General features: G+C 39.6%; 1 protein-coding gene across 2 annotated transcripts; it reads left to right on the forward strand.

Moving 5' to 3' along the window:
- Nucleotides 1-2,237: 2,237 nt before the first annotated feature.
- Nucleotides 2,238-13,081, forward strand: LOC116332285 (mitochondrial basic amino acids transporter-like). Of its 2 annotated transcripts, none has more exons than XM_039599511.1 (4): nucleotides 2,238-2,833; nucleotides 8,496-8,559; nucleotides 8,721-8,804; nucleotides 9,865-13,081. In XM_039599511.1, exons 1-4 carry the CDS (start codon nucleotides 2,823-2,825, stop codon nucleotides 10,621-10,623), a joined length of 918 nt encoding a protein of 305 aa, XP_039455445.1. In that variant the 5' UTR covers nucleotides 2,238-2,822; the 3' UTR covers nucleotides 10,624-13,081. The 2 variants fall into 2 exon arrangements, with proteins under 2 accessions (XP_039455445.1, XP_031611044.1); XM_031755184.2 differs by having other exon boundaries at nucleotides 2,241-2,833; nucleotides 8,516-8,559.
- The last annotated feature ends 615 nt before the right edge of the window (nucleotides 13,082-13,696 follow it).

A 13,696-nucleotide genomic window follows, 5' to 3' on the forward strand; every position in this document is an offset into this window, starting at 1 on the left:
AGATGCCCGCCCCTCCTTGAGTCTGGTTCTACTGGAGTTTTCTTCCTGTTTAAAGGGAGTTTTTCCTTCCCCCTGTTGCCAAGTGTTTGCTCATAGAGGGTTGTCTGATTGTTGGGATTTTTGTTGTATTATTGAAGGGTCTTTATGTTACCTTAAATAAAATTGATTTCAATTGACCTGAACAATCTTTGTTGTCATCATACACAACAGGAAGAAAAAAGTTTTCAAAATGAACTTTCAAATTCAGTCTTACGAGCTGAAACTGATTTTAAGTTCGAAACTCTCACTTTCTCTTTCTATGTCACTCTCTTCCTGAAACGGATGGAATCTTGGCTGTGATTGATTCTTGGGATTAGGGTTGGTTAGTCGGAAATAAGGGAGTGTTTCAAATGTGACTTTGCCTGAGATAAACATTGACAAACACATACCGGAGCAGTCTTGTTCTGTTTTATTAGATCCAAGACTCTTAAAAGAAAAGAAAAGAAAAAAAGCTTGGGGCGCTACAGCTACAGCTGTTGTTGGGTTAGTTCTTAGTTGCACAGCAGCGTGTGACAACAATTAAAAGCTACACTTTAGCTATTAGCAGTGAGTCATGGTAGACGTTGTCATTTATTATCTGAATCCTCGAATCTCGCCCTTCGTAATGATGTCCCTCCATCCATTTCTTTACCACATTAACTTCATTTTCCCTCCTCTGACTGTAAGACACGGTTACTAGTTGTTGCTGATACTGCTGTCAAGGTGCAGCAGCTAACAGCATCTAACACGATGGTTAATTTGACACATTTTTATTGTTTTCTCTCAGCTTTTCACCCCACCTCAGTGGCGGATCTACAAAATTTTACAGGGGTGGGGGACCAAGGTCTAGGTAGAGTGGCACAAACGTCAAGATCTTCTAAGAGATGTCATTGGTCAATCCAGTGTCAACAAGGAAATTAAATGGCTGCTGTCAGTGCTTGAACGGCCCTTCAGGGCGGGTCGACCCACCGGGAAAACGCCCCGTATGCCAAGTTAACAGTCCACCCTTGCCTAGAGAAAGGTTATTAACGGTTATTAAAAAGTTATAATAAATGTAGAAAATACAACAGTAAGATGCAACAGCGTTGTAAAAATGGATAGCAGGGGATCGATACTCATTAATGTGGTGATTTATCACGCAGAGCGGAAAAATAAACATTTGATTACCATTTTTTTTTTTTTTTTTTAGACTGAGTGCGCTCTCGGTGCTGCTATTTATTTCTAAGGTGACGGCTACGGCTGCACATTAGAGCTTTGAAGCTTTTTAACTGGATCCATTTTAACACTGAAGCTTACTGTCCCACAGCCTGATAAAGAAGACACGGAAATCACTTCTGTTTGAACAAAGTGAAATCAATGTGACTGCTGGAACAGGTATTCTCGATGTTCTGTGTTTTAATAATTACTTCGCAGCAGATTAAAATCGCGTATAGCAACTTAAAAAAACCCTTTTTCCGAATAACCATATTAATACGGGCACATTCCCGTGACAACAGTTTTAATAAGGTATGACATGCACATGTAAAAAGTATTCGCACAGCAAAGAATCTATAATACACTTAAAACATGCTTTATTTGAAGGAGTGAAAACGTGGCGCTTTCGGCCGATTTGAAACCGAAACTCGGAACATAACTTGACAGCTTATTTTCGCTGCAGACTCGGCGGTATTTAAGGCTTAGAGAGTAAAAATGAAACATAAATGCAGAAATTAAACTTCATATGTATACAAATTTGATATGAGATCAGCAAGAACAATGTAGGAGTCCTGTTCTAAGATGAAATATTAATGCGTATAGAGCAATAATATTGTTGTGAAATTGTTTGCTGCAAGTAGAACAAAACAATGAATAAAGTTGCGTCTAAATATTGATGTTATTTATTCCTAAAACACAACGGGGGAACACAAAGATATTACACGCGATTAAAAAAGACAAACAAATAAAAACAAAGAAACTAACAAACAAAAAAAAGAAAGAAATAAAAAACAGAAAAGGGACCTTCCACGACAGGTGACGCGCTTTTCTGGAAAACCCAGTTAGCCAAAATTCAGGAGGAAGCCTGCATTGACTGCAAATCAAAATCTTGCTGACTAGTACCAACTCGGATAACGCCTGCCAGTTTCTGTGGATGCAACTTACCATGCGGGAAACTGTGCTTTAACGTGTTTATCACATTTTAAAAGAAGAAATTCTGTTTTATGTAACGAGACAGCATTCAAAATGTGCAAAGTGCGATATATACCATATGTGTAAAAACATATAGTTTCATATCACCCGTAGCATCAAGCTGTAGTGTGTATTCATTTATTTATTGTTTTCTAAATGTTAGGATACGGCAATAACGCGGTGGTGTCTCTTCCCCTGATTGGATAGAAATTCTATGCGGACCGTCCTACCGTTACCTGCTACTTCCTGTGACGCAAGCTCCTTTGACATACATATATAATGAACTTCTGAATTACAGACAGTGTGGAGGAAGTCTGCATTGACCGTAAACGTCGCAAAGGTTCATTTAAAGCGCGCAGGTCAACAGGAGAGGTTTAGCAGTACAAACAGAGAAAATACAATTAGCAGGATTCGTGACCGTAACAGAGAGAGGCACGTTACAAGCTAGCTAATGGTAGCGAAGATAAACGTTACCTGATATTATCATTTAGCAGTGATCCATCAGCTAGATAAAACGCTTAGGTACACGTTTTGGAAACGTTAAAGTAAAGGTTGTTTGGGCAAAAGCTGAGAAAGACAGAAAGACATCGAGAACCTTTTGGTGTGCTTTAGATATTATTGATGGACTTCATTGCTGGATGTTTAGGAGGTAAGTCACTCACCACTTCTGTTCGTTTTTACCGTGTCAGATACCCACTGCGGTTCCTGATATTTGTCATGGTGGCAAACCATCAAAACACTGAGCAGCATAAATAAGACTATCATACATAAACTACATGTGTGTGTAAAATAAACAAATAAAATAAAAAATAAAATTATATACTCACACACGCACATATATATGTATGTGTGTGTGTGTGTGTATGTGTGTGTGTGTATGTATGTATGTATTTAGAAACTACTATATTTTTTAAAAAAAAACTAAAATTACTATGATGTTTTTGTTTGCTTACACATGCACACACATAATGTGTGCTAATGTGTATTGTAGTATTGTATTGTATTGTAGTTTCACTTAGCATCATACCACTAGATCTAGTGCAGGTTACATATGTGCGTGTGTATATATAGTGTATGTAATGGAATATATGTAGAGTGGGGTGTATCTATCTGTCTGTCTATACACACAGACACACACACACACAAAGAAGTCTGAAAATTGCTGAGTGCACTGCGTCTAATGCAGGGGTCGGCAACCTGCGGCTCCGGAGCCGCATGCGGCTCTTTAGTCCTTATAGTGCGGCTCCGCCTGGTTTGGGCAAATAAATTAGAAGTATTTAGCTGAAGTGTATTTTATTTATGTTAGTTCTTTTTAACTCGTAGTTCTAAAATGGAAGAATATTGTGATATTGAAATATAAAAATAAAATTATATTCTATTATTTTTTTCATCGCTCAAAATAAGAGTCACACTCATGAAGCTTGGTATACCCGCCGAAACGCCGTGCATTTATCGAGACTTTGTCCCTAGGTAGGCCAATTATGGATCTTCGGATCCACATTATGTCAGCAGCTGTTCTCCACCGTGAACTATGTTAAAGACAAACGTTCACGCCTGACAGATGACAGCTTACAGTCCTGCGTAAACTGACTTCGTATAGCCCCGATTTGCGGACTCTGTGCGCAGAGGTTCAGGAGCAGAAGTCCCATTGTAAACAAATCACGGCAGACCCGACGATGTTTCCATGAACACGCTTTTGAGCATCTCTTTATTGAGCACTTTTCACACACGGTTGCTGTACGCATACAGCCGGCTGTAGCTTTTCAGCTCACAGCCCGACATACACCACCAACAACACAACAGCACAGATAGCACAGAGTTAAGGCAGCGAGGCGTGATTGCGGGTGTCGCTTAGGTGCGTCCGCCTCCCCTGCAGCGGCGCTGCAAACCACGCCCCGCCGCACGCATTAACCAGGTAAAATACATATTTAGGCAGAATTTTGCAAATATCCATTTTTCAGCAGCATAGTGCTTTTTTCAAATTATTTTTAAGAGTCAGGTCAAGGCTCCAACAGCCCAAAGGCGATATAAGGGTGGCGGCTGACAACAGTTTTTGTTTGCTACATGGATCATTTTAGTTCAGGTTGGTGTCTTTCCTTTTGTTATATTTCTTTAAGAGTTCAAAATGTGTTGATTACATAAATATAATTTAATTTTCTCTGTTACACTTCATGGATTTCATAAGCAGCACACTTTAGTTGTTCACACAAAGCATAAAGATAAAAAACAATATATGCAGTGTTATCTTCATTTTAGATGTCAAAAAGTATTTGCGGCTCCCAGTGTTTTCTTTTGCGTGGAAACCAGGTCCAAATGGCTCTTTGGGTGTAAAAGGTTGCAGACCCCTGGTCTAATGGTATGACACTGAAGTTTGCTTTCGCTTCTAAAGAGAAACTGCATTACTGAGCCTCATTTTATTAATGCCTCTTCGACCGATTGATCCGGTTAATTTATGGATGTGGATGTGGTTAACTCACTTCAGTGTATTCCACAATTGTTGTTCAGTAGTTTAATTAATTTCTTCTGTACCGATTAATGTGTGGCAGAATGTGATAGAGTTTGCCTGAAATATACTGTACCATTTGAGGCTTAAAAAACAAAGAAACATTTGTCGTTGTGCTGCAAAAAAAATTGTAATTATAAATGTATGTCAACTTTCTTTATGGCTCCCTTGTGTCACTTGTTTAATCCAGTGAAAAGTGAAAGCATCTAAGCAATGACACAAGCACCACCAGTCTTTCTGGCTACAAAGGGCTTGGCTGTTTCCAACCTGTACACAACCTTTTACGGTCCAATTCTATTTTTTGTCATGTTTAAAGTAAATCACGTGGAAGATCATGTGCTTTCCCACATTTAGGGAACCATCTAAAAACAAATTGGAAGTTGGCTACTGCAGTTTCAGAATGTCTGTGTTCAAGTTAATCTGAAAACAAAAGATTATATCTGCATTGAGCAGCTTTCTAAAACTATGAACACATCCCTACGGTTTTTTGTTTTCTAACATGCTTGTTGCATTGAGGTCAGTGACCGCTCATCATTGTGTTATGTCTGATTTGGTGCATTTCTCAGCTTACAACTGGAACTGAGCTCCCAGGGGCTCATTTTACAAACAGGTCATGTGACAAAGCAGGTGCTTATGTAGGATTACGCAACATTCAAAGGCATACTAAAGAAAGTTTTAGAGAGTGTTGATGCTCATAGAGGTGGCTCTGAAGCGGCAGTGTTGCCCTGGAGGAGATGGCAGTAGACTCTAAAATGACACAACTGCAGCAGGAGTTTTTGAGCTTCAAAGACTGGTCAAGTGGGCCATATGGGTTATAAAGACTGCTTTAAATAGAAACATATGAATAACTAGAAAGCGAAAATTTCAGAAGAAATTTTATGTGTGCCTATGCCGCTGCTATTCAGTGTAGTTTGCCATTCATACAGCTACAGAGAGCAAAACTCAGAAGAGCACCCATTCTCCACCATGAACTATGGTAAAACAAACACCGCTCACGCTTCACAGATAACAGCTTACAGTTTTGTGTAAAGATGAAGTTACTTCAGACAGCGCCGATTTGCAGACGCTGTGCACACAGGTTCATGAGCAGAAGTCCCATTGTACCACGGCAGATCCGACAATGTTTGCATGAACACGCTTTGAAGCATTACGTTATGGACCACTTTTCACACATGGTTGGTGTACCCAAACAGCCGGCTGTAGCTTTTCAACTCACAGCCCGACACACACCCAAAACAGCCGAGAGCACAGACTACGCCCGAGGCGTGATTGCAGGTGCCGCTCAGGTGGGTCCACCTCCCCCTGCAGCGGCACTGCAGACCACGCCCGCCACACACATCAAACACGTAAAATAAATATTTATGCACTTTTGCATTCACTTTTTGTTTTTGTTATTTTTACACAGTGTTCTGAATGATGAACAATGGTCTACAGCCAATCTTGTGTATTATTATACAAACTTTGGTTGTAAGTTTCAGATAACTATTTAATAAAAGCTAAATATTTTATATGAGAGTAAGAAAGAAAAGTATATCTTTGTGTCCACCTTTCTCTGTTAATGCCCTACCTGGCCCCCTGGCAAAAGCTTTGCTAGATCCGCCCCTGCACAGTTACCAGCTGTCAGCTACACAAAAAAAGGAGCTTGGTGTATATTTGTCTGTCAGAAACAGTTCATAACTTCCTTCAACTCATTCATGTCACCTAAGGGTAAACCTGTTTCTCCATCACCAGTTCAGCTCTGATGATTCAGTAAGGACATCTCCTGATTTCATCTTCATGCTCCAGCAAACATCAGCTGATACTAGAAATTAAAATCAAAAGAATTCTAACAACAGCTGATCAAGCTTAAACGTGCTGCTGTTGTTTAGCGCGATAAACAAACAAGAGAGAAAAGCCGATCATTGATCAGTTTCATGACTGAAGTTTCAACAGGCGAGAGAATGACAGGGAGGCTGTCATAAAGTTCAACATCGGTAACATCGGTAACTTAGCGCACACACAGCTGTATACAAACTCCGTGAGTGCTAGCTAGCACGCAGTACGAGTTATTGTAAGTGATTGAAAAAGTCAGCACAACGAAAATAAACTACACCTAAACTCGGTTTATATCTGACCCAAATAGAGTGCAGGTCATAACTTCTTACCTGAAATTCAGTTCACCTCACGCTCCTGCCTTCGCTTTCCCTGATCCACGATTGACCTCCGCGTTAGCAAACACCGGTCGATCGGCGGTAGCCTCACCGCCTCGTATGTCTCGTTCGCGGCATGTCCTTTCTGTCACACACCGGTGGATAGCTGCCCTCTGTTGTAGCTCCACCACCAAACAACTCAGTTATTTTTCCACATCGACCAGCATCATCGGCCCATATAAACGAAAAATAAGTCCAGCTAAGACACAGACCCTTGCCGAGCGATCGGGCGATTAAACAAATTTTAGCCACCTCACTATCAGCCAAGCCTGGGTGGTTTTTCACGAAGGGTCGCTAGTCACATGCTAGCTAGCTAGCCAGCCGGCTATCAGCAACACGTAAGAGAACTGTTGCTAAATAAACTACACCTAAACTCGGTTTATATCTGACCCAAATAGAGTGCAGGTCATAACTTCTTACCTGAAATTCAGTTCACCTCACGCCCTGCCTTCGCTTTCCTGATCCACGATTGACCTCCGCGTTAGCAAACACCGGACGATCAGCGGTAGCCTCACCGCCTTTGTATGTCTCGTTCATGGCATGTCCTTTCTGTCACACACCGGTGGATAGCTGCCCTCTGTTGTAGCTCCACCACCAAACAACTCAGTTATTTTTTCCACATCGACCAGCATCATCGGCCCATATAAACGAAAAATAAGTCCAGCTAAGACACAGACCCTTGCCGAGCGATCGGGCGATTAAACAAATTTTAGCCACCTCACTATCAGCCAAGCCTGGGTGGTTTTTCACGAAGGGTCGCTAGCGGCGCTAGCTAGCTAGCCGGCTATCAGCAACACTTAAGAGAATTGTCGCTAATATGGCATGTCTTGATAAAACGAGCAGATATTTGAAGTTTACACACCTACATTCTCGCCTGAAAATATCTTAAAAGTGTATTTTGTGACCTAGAAACACGAATAAAAGACATATAAAACGAAGTGGTGTCCGCCATTGTTTGACTCGGTAGAGGCATGCTATGAATTGTGGGATATGTAGTTTTCACCAAGCATGGAACCCTTTAGGCCGTACTACTCCCGGTATACCACTAGAGAGAGCCAACACACCACAAATGAAGTCTGTTTCTATGGTGCCAAAAGCAGAATCTTTCTCAGGAGCCTAGAAATTGGCCTAAATTTGCACTAAAATCTAAATATTTCAAAAACTATAAAAGTCATAAACACCAAAAGTCACACCATACTAGCCCAGCTCCAGCCGCACAAAATGATGTAACATATGTACCCCTATTGTCAAAACTGTTTGGCAGAGGAGCGCGGGAAAATTTTCACTAAAATATTAATATTTAAAAAACTATAATATTCATAAACACCAAAAGTCATAGCACACCATTCCAGATCCAGCCGCACAAAATGAGGTAACATATATGAAGCTTGTCTCACAAAATTTCAGGCGGAAAAAGGAAAATAATAATAATAAGAATAATAAGAATAATAAATCCGAGGAATAGTAATATGTGTGCCTCTTGGCATAGGCACACATAATAAATGAATAGCTATATATGAATTGCAGGATATCTCATGTGTAATCCAGAGAGTGCCTCTCTCAGGGCTTCCTATTTTTGCTCCAGTTTGCTCCAGATCAAAACCAAATGATTAGTCCAGTATTGTTTCATTGTCTGTAGGTGCGGCTGGAGTGTTGGTTGGACACCCATTTGACACAGTAAAGGTAGGTAATAACAACGTTATTGCCATTTTTTTTCAGTTTTTTTTCCCACTCTCTCTACTTGCATGTTTTAAAAGTGAAATCAGTTGCTTATAACGTGTAAACCGTGCATGATTCTAGTCTTCCAGTGTTGAGGTGATCATTCCAAACATCTTGTCTTTCAGGTAAGACTGCAGGTCCAGAATGCTGATAAACCTGTATATCGTGGGACTTTCCACTGCTTCCAGTCCATCATACGTCAGGAGTCGGTATGTGGATTTCTTTAGTCGTTCATTTTCTTAATATTATCCAGTGCAGGGTTGGAGCCTACCTGAGCTCTCATAGGGAAAGAGGTGGCGTACATGCTGGACAGGTTACCAATCTATCGCAGGGCGTGCAGATTGCTTTCACAGATCAATCTAATGCTAGTATGCAGGTTATATATTATAGGTTTGCATATTAGATTAAAGTCATTAAAGCCAAAGTGTATACTTCTTTTTCACACACTAACACCAGGCAGTGTTAGGAGAATCAGAGTGGGTCATTGTCCAAAGGTGCACTTTCTCATGTGTAACACACAGCAAGAGATGTTGGCCCCATTGGGTAACACACACGTGTGAAAATGGCTTTGGTTTTATGGGCCATTTTAACCACACTTCCTATCAGAATGGTGCTATGCTTTTACTTTCACTGTAATTACTTCACAGATTTTCCCTACATCATCATATTTTCTTCTTCAGGATTCAGGATACTGATGGAAGTATATTTAAATCGCTCATAAGATTTGTTATGCAAATGCCTGTTATCAGTCTCACTGTGGTACTGCAGGCGGCTTTATCATAGGGAATGGTATGTAGAAAATAATTAACTGCCTTGAAAGATAAAGTAACTTATGTCTCTTGCTATCACTTTATAAGATGTAATGTAGCTGGGGTTTTTTCTGACCCTTCTGGTTCTCAAAGAGAAAAAGCTGTCCAAACTGAAATCAGGGAAGTAATGACAAGTGTAGATAAGTTCCTCATTGCGATGAGGGAACCATATATTAGAAGTTTGGGATATGCAAAAGCTATCAAGAATACATATAGGCTTTAATTTATAGTGTTAGCTTGAAATATATGGGCTTCTGTGAAAACAGAAAATGTGATTTAACCTGTTTTTATTTTTTATTTTGAATGATTGTTACAATTATTATTGTATATTAATGCTATTTGAAATTAAGTAACAAGGAAAGAACAGAAACTGTTTAATTAAAACCCTTTTTATCTTTTACCCTGATTTCATTTTATCGTGATATGTTACTCTATGTCTTATCTTTCACCCTTACCACAGGTATTTGGCTTGTATAAAGGCATTGGATCCCCCATGATGGGCCTTACATTCATCAATGCTATAGTGTTTGGTGTTCAGGGAAATACAATGCGATGGCTGGGGGAAGACACCCCAAGGAACCAGTTCCTTGCTGGTGCTGCAGCGGGAGCCATCCAGACTGTAGTCTGCTGCCCCATGGAGCTGGCCAAAACTCGCATGCAAATGCAGGGTACAGGGGTAAAGACGGGCTATAAAAAGATGTATAAGAACTCCTTTGACTGTTTGCTACGCATTTACAAACAGGAGGGTCTGCGGGGTGTAAACAGGGGCATGGTTACTACACTTGTCCGTGAAACACCTGCCTTCGGGGTTTACTTCCTGTCGTATGATTTGCTGACTCGCAGCCTCGGCTGTGAGCCAGATGCCCGCTTTTTGATTCCCAAACTGCTCTTTGCTGGGGGTATGGCAGGCGTCATATCTTGGGTCTGCAACTATCCCGTAGATGTGATCAAATCACGACTCCAAGCAGATGGGGTGGGTGGTGTGAACCAGTACAGCAGCATTGCTGACTGTATCCGGCAGAGTGTCAGGAAAGAGGGTTACATGGTGTTCACTCGAGGCCTCACTTCCACACTGCTAAGAGCCTTCCCTGTGAATGCTGCCACTTTTGCTACCGTCACCCTCTTCCTCATGTACGCGCAACCTGAGAACAGAGGGCCTAAAGACTGTGAGCCGGCCCCGACACAGACAGAGGAGCAGACCCGGCCCACCAACCTGTGACAGCATACAGTGCTCATCCTCAACCCAGGCACTTTAGAAGAATACAGCAAAACAAAATGTATATTCAAACTTTTTGTTACTCTGACTTGGTTTCACATCACATCAGCCATTCCTTGTTTTGAATCCAAATATACTTGGTTTATATCAGCACTTTTTATTTTCTATGGAGCAAAAAGGAGAGCAAAACATCTTTACTTTTAGCAATAATTTAAGTTTAGTGTTTGCTTCTGTAGATGCAGAAGTTGATATACCTCTAATAAGGTGGGGGAAATAGAAGCTGACAGATTCATGACAGCTTTTGAAATGACCTCATCCTTTGAATTATTTTGTATAAAAGAAAAGGATTTGTTACTGAGCCACAAACCTGTCAGTATGGCTAGATTGTGTGTATGGTATAGGCACTGGAAATTTATATCTCTATTTACATATATCTTCAAATTTGCAGTGTTTATCTAGATTTAAATATTCCAGAGAATCTTTTTTTTAATGTGTATCTAAAGAATTTCTCCTGCCTTATAAAACGGTTTTTCTTCGTGTAAGGAAGCTAAAGCACGTGTTTGTACCTGAAGTGTATCCTCTGAAGAGTTGGGTGAGTAACAGGGAACCAATGTAGCGTGTGATAAGCATGCAGAACTTATCACATTTAAACTGCTTTCAAACCAAAAACCATCACAGCTTCAGTCTCATCCATTGCACGATTAGCCCGTGCAGCACATGCCAGTATCCGATGCATGCAAAAAGCATCAGGTCTAACAGCTCTTCATGGATCGAATGAAAAACGTCTGGGTGTGAATCGAGATGGCGGTTGCCGTTTTTGTTTTATTGGTTTGTCTGTGTGTGTTGTGTTCTCCCAAATAATATCAAGTTTTATTATTGTTACTCACTGCTGTGTTAAAGGTCTAGTATAAAACCTTGATATTTTGTTTGACATTATCTTCTTTTCAAAGGTGATTTTAAGTCTGTGTATGATATTCAAGGCCAGATATTCATGCTGGGGCACTTTAAAGAAATCTGCAAAGAATTGCATTTCTGAAACCAACAAATAACACAAGATTGAGGCGGGCAACTTCTTGTTTTTCTCTGAGGGATACTTTAGGTCAGGGATATCAAAGTAATTTTACATTGAGGGCCACACGCAGTCCTCTTTCATCTTAAATGGGCCGGACAAGTGAAGCTCCACTTTCTGTTTAACTGCGCGTTTAATCTATGAGATATATTAATATGAAATAAAGAACTGCAATTTCTACAGAACATCTCTGTTTTTCTACGTTGTAAATGTGTAAAATTACAGAAAACATTCTGGTAGCTCACTGAACACACTGTCCCATATTTATAAAACCTTTTTATTGATTAATGAAAGTCTTTTTGTTTTAACCGAAATTTCTATAACAGGAACTTCTCTGTTATTTAATTGTTTAGCTATTAGTTAACTACTTTGATGTAGTATGAATGACTATGGGGGAGGTCTTTATCAGCAGGAAAGGCTGTAAAACGTATAAAAAAAATAAAGTTAATCCAAAAATGTATGCCCTTTGTCATAGTTTCTAAAGTCATCCAGAGACCAGCAGTCTTTGCTGGGCCAATTTTAGGCCCTGGGCCTTATGTTTGACACCCCTGCTCTAGGTGATTTATTGCACTTTGGTGTTCTTCTGACTTTGTTTTGTTTCAGGGAAAACTCTGGTGGTGTAACATCCTTTGCTGAATGAAGAAAAGCAAACAAATTTAAAAGAAGAAATTTTGGATTAGTGTTCATGTTTAAATGTAAATGTTGCTATGAACTCGAGTTTTTCTTCTCAGTAAGGGGATAATTTTCTGTCAGTCCTGTCAGACTCCAATCAAAGCTTTTTCAAGCTTTTAAGTTCTCACACTGGCAGCAAATTAAACCCAACATGCTTTGCATGAAAACAATCTACTTACCCGCAGCTGCACTAATTCCACGTTTGTTGAATGTAACACACCTGTTTTGATGTGCAGGTGTTTTATTTTAAGAGTTTAAGGACAAAAGTATTTTGGGGGAATCCTTCAGTGATGGTACACTTAAACACAAGAGTTGTGGTGTGGTGGCGGTGATGAATGAAAGCATGATTGCCATGTATGCAAAAGTTGCTTTTGTTTAACTCTATATTCAACTTCTCAAACAGCGACTGTTATCTGTGGCTACAAAGTACATCTGAAGCATATTACATGACAAATATTTAATCCAGCTCTTTGAAAGATGCAATACTTACAGAATATAATTCTGATAATGCAGGATTCTTTTGAAGTAACTGGTTAAATACATATTATATGTTTTTTATTCTAAAATAATAATGCAGTGCAATACCATGAATGTCTGGGTTTAAGTTTAAACTGTCGTTAATCAGTTTAAGTTACCTGGTGTATTTACAGAAAAACTGAGATGTGATATTTTTGTCATGCAGAACCTATTTGTCTATTTTGGCAATAAAGATCTGTACAACTGGGTAAATAAAAATAATTTCAATAGCTGCTTGTCAGTCTTCTTAATAAATGCAGTTTTTCAGCTTTACTTCACACCAACAGTCACCTCAAGATACTTTATACTGTAAGGTAAAGACCTTACAATAATAGATCCCTGACAATCAGACAATACTGCTTGTGTGTCTGTAGCTCTGTGATTAGCACATGTGTGTTTTCTGAACAGTAATAATCACACCACTTCTTTACTTGAGTTGGAGATATAGGCTTCGAGGGCCAAGCCTGACTTGATCAAAGTGTGATTGAAATACTGCTACATTAAATATAACAGCAAATACATTGCACATTCTTTCAGGCTTCTTCAGTGTTGATTAAAAAACAACAACAAAAACAACCTGCATTTACACTGACTCGTCACTAGATGACAACCTACCTTTGTTTTGAGAAGTTTACATCCACTCATCTGTGCATGAATGTAATTCTGTTTTCTTTTTAAATTTCTTTGAATTGTTCTTTTTTCCAGAAAAACGAATTTATTTTGGCACAAATTTATTTTGGGATTTCTCTAATCCACAATGGATCAAGAGTATACATACAGGCTCAAATATATACAAACACTCCCCTATCTTTAATAAGT

Source organism: Oreochromis aureus, linkage group 15 (assembly GCF_013358895.1).
Source record: "Oreochromis aureus strain Israel breed Guangdong linkage group 15, ZZ_aureus, whole genome shotgun sequence".
NCBI classification, from domain to species: Eukaryota; Metazoa; Chordata; class Actinopteri; order Cichliformes; family Cichlidae; genus Oreochromis; species Oreochromis aureus.

What these genes read in the sequence shown, in the direction of transcription:
- LOC116332285 (XM_039599511.1), top strand. An exon ending in ACCCATTTGACACAGTAAAG is followed by an intron (nt 8,560 to 8,720) that starts GTAGGTAATAAC and finishes CTTGTCTTTCAG; the next exon opens with GTAAGACTGCAGGTCCAGAA. An exon ending in CCATCATACGTCAGGAGTCG is followed by an intron (nt 8,805 to 9,864) that starts GTATGTGGATTT and finishes CCCTTACCACAG; the next exon opens with GTATTTGGCTTGTATAAAGG.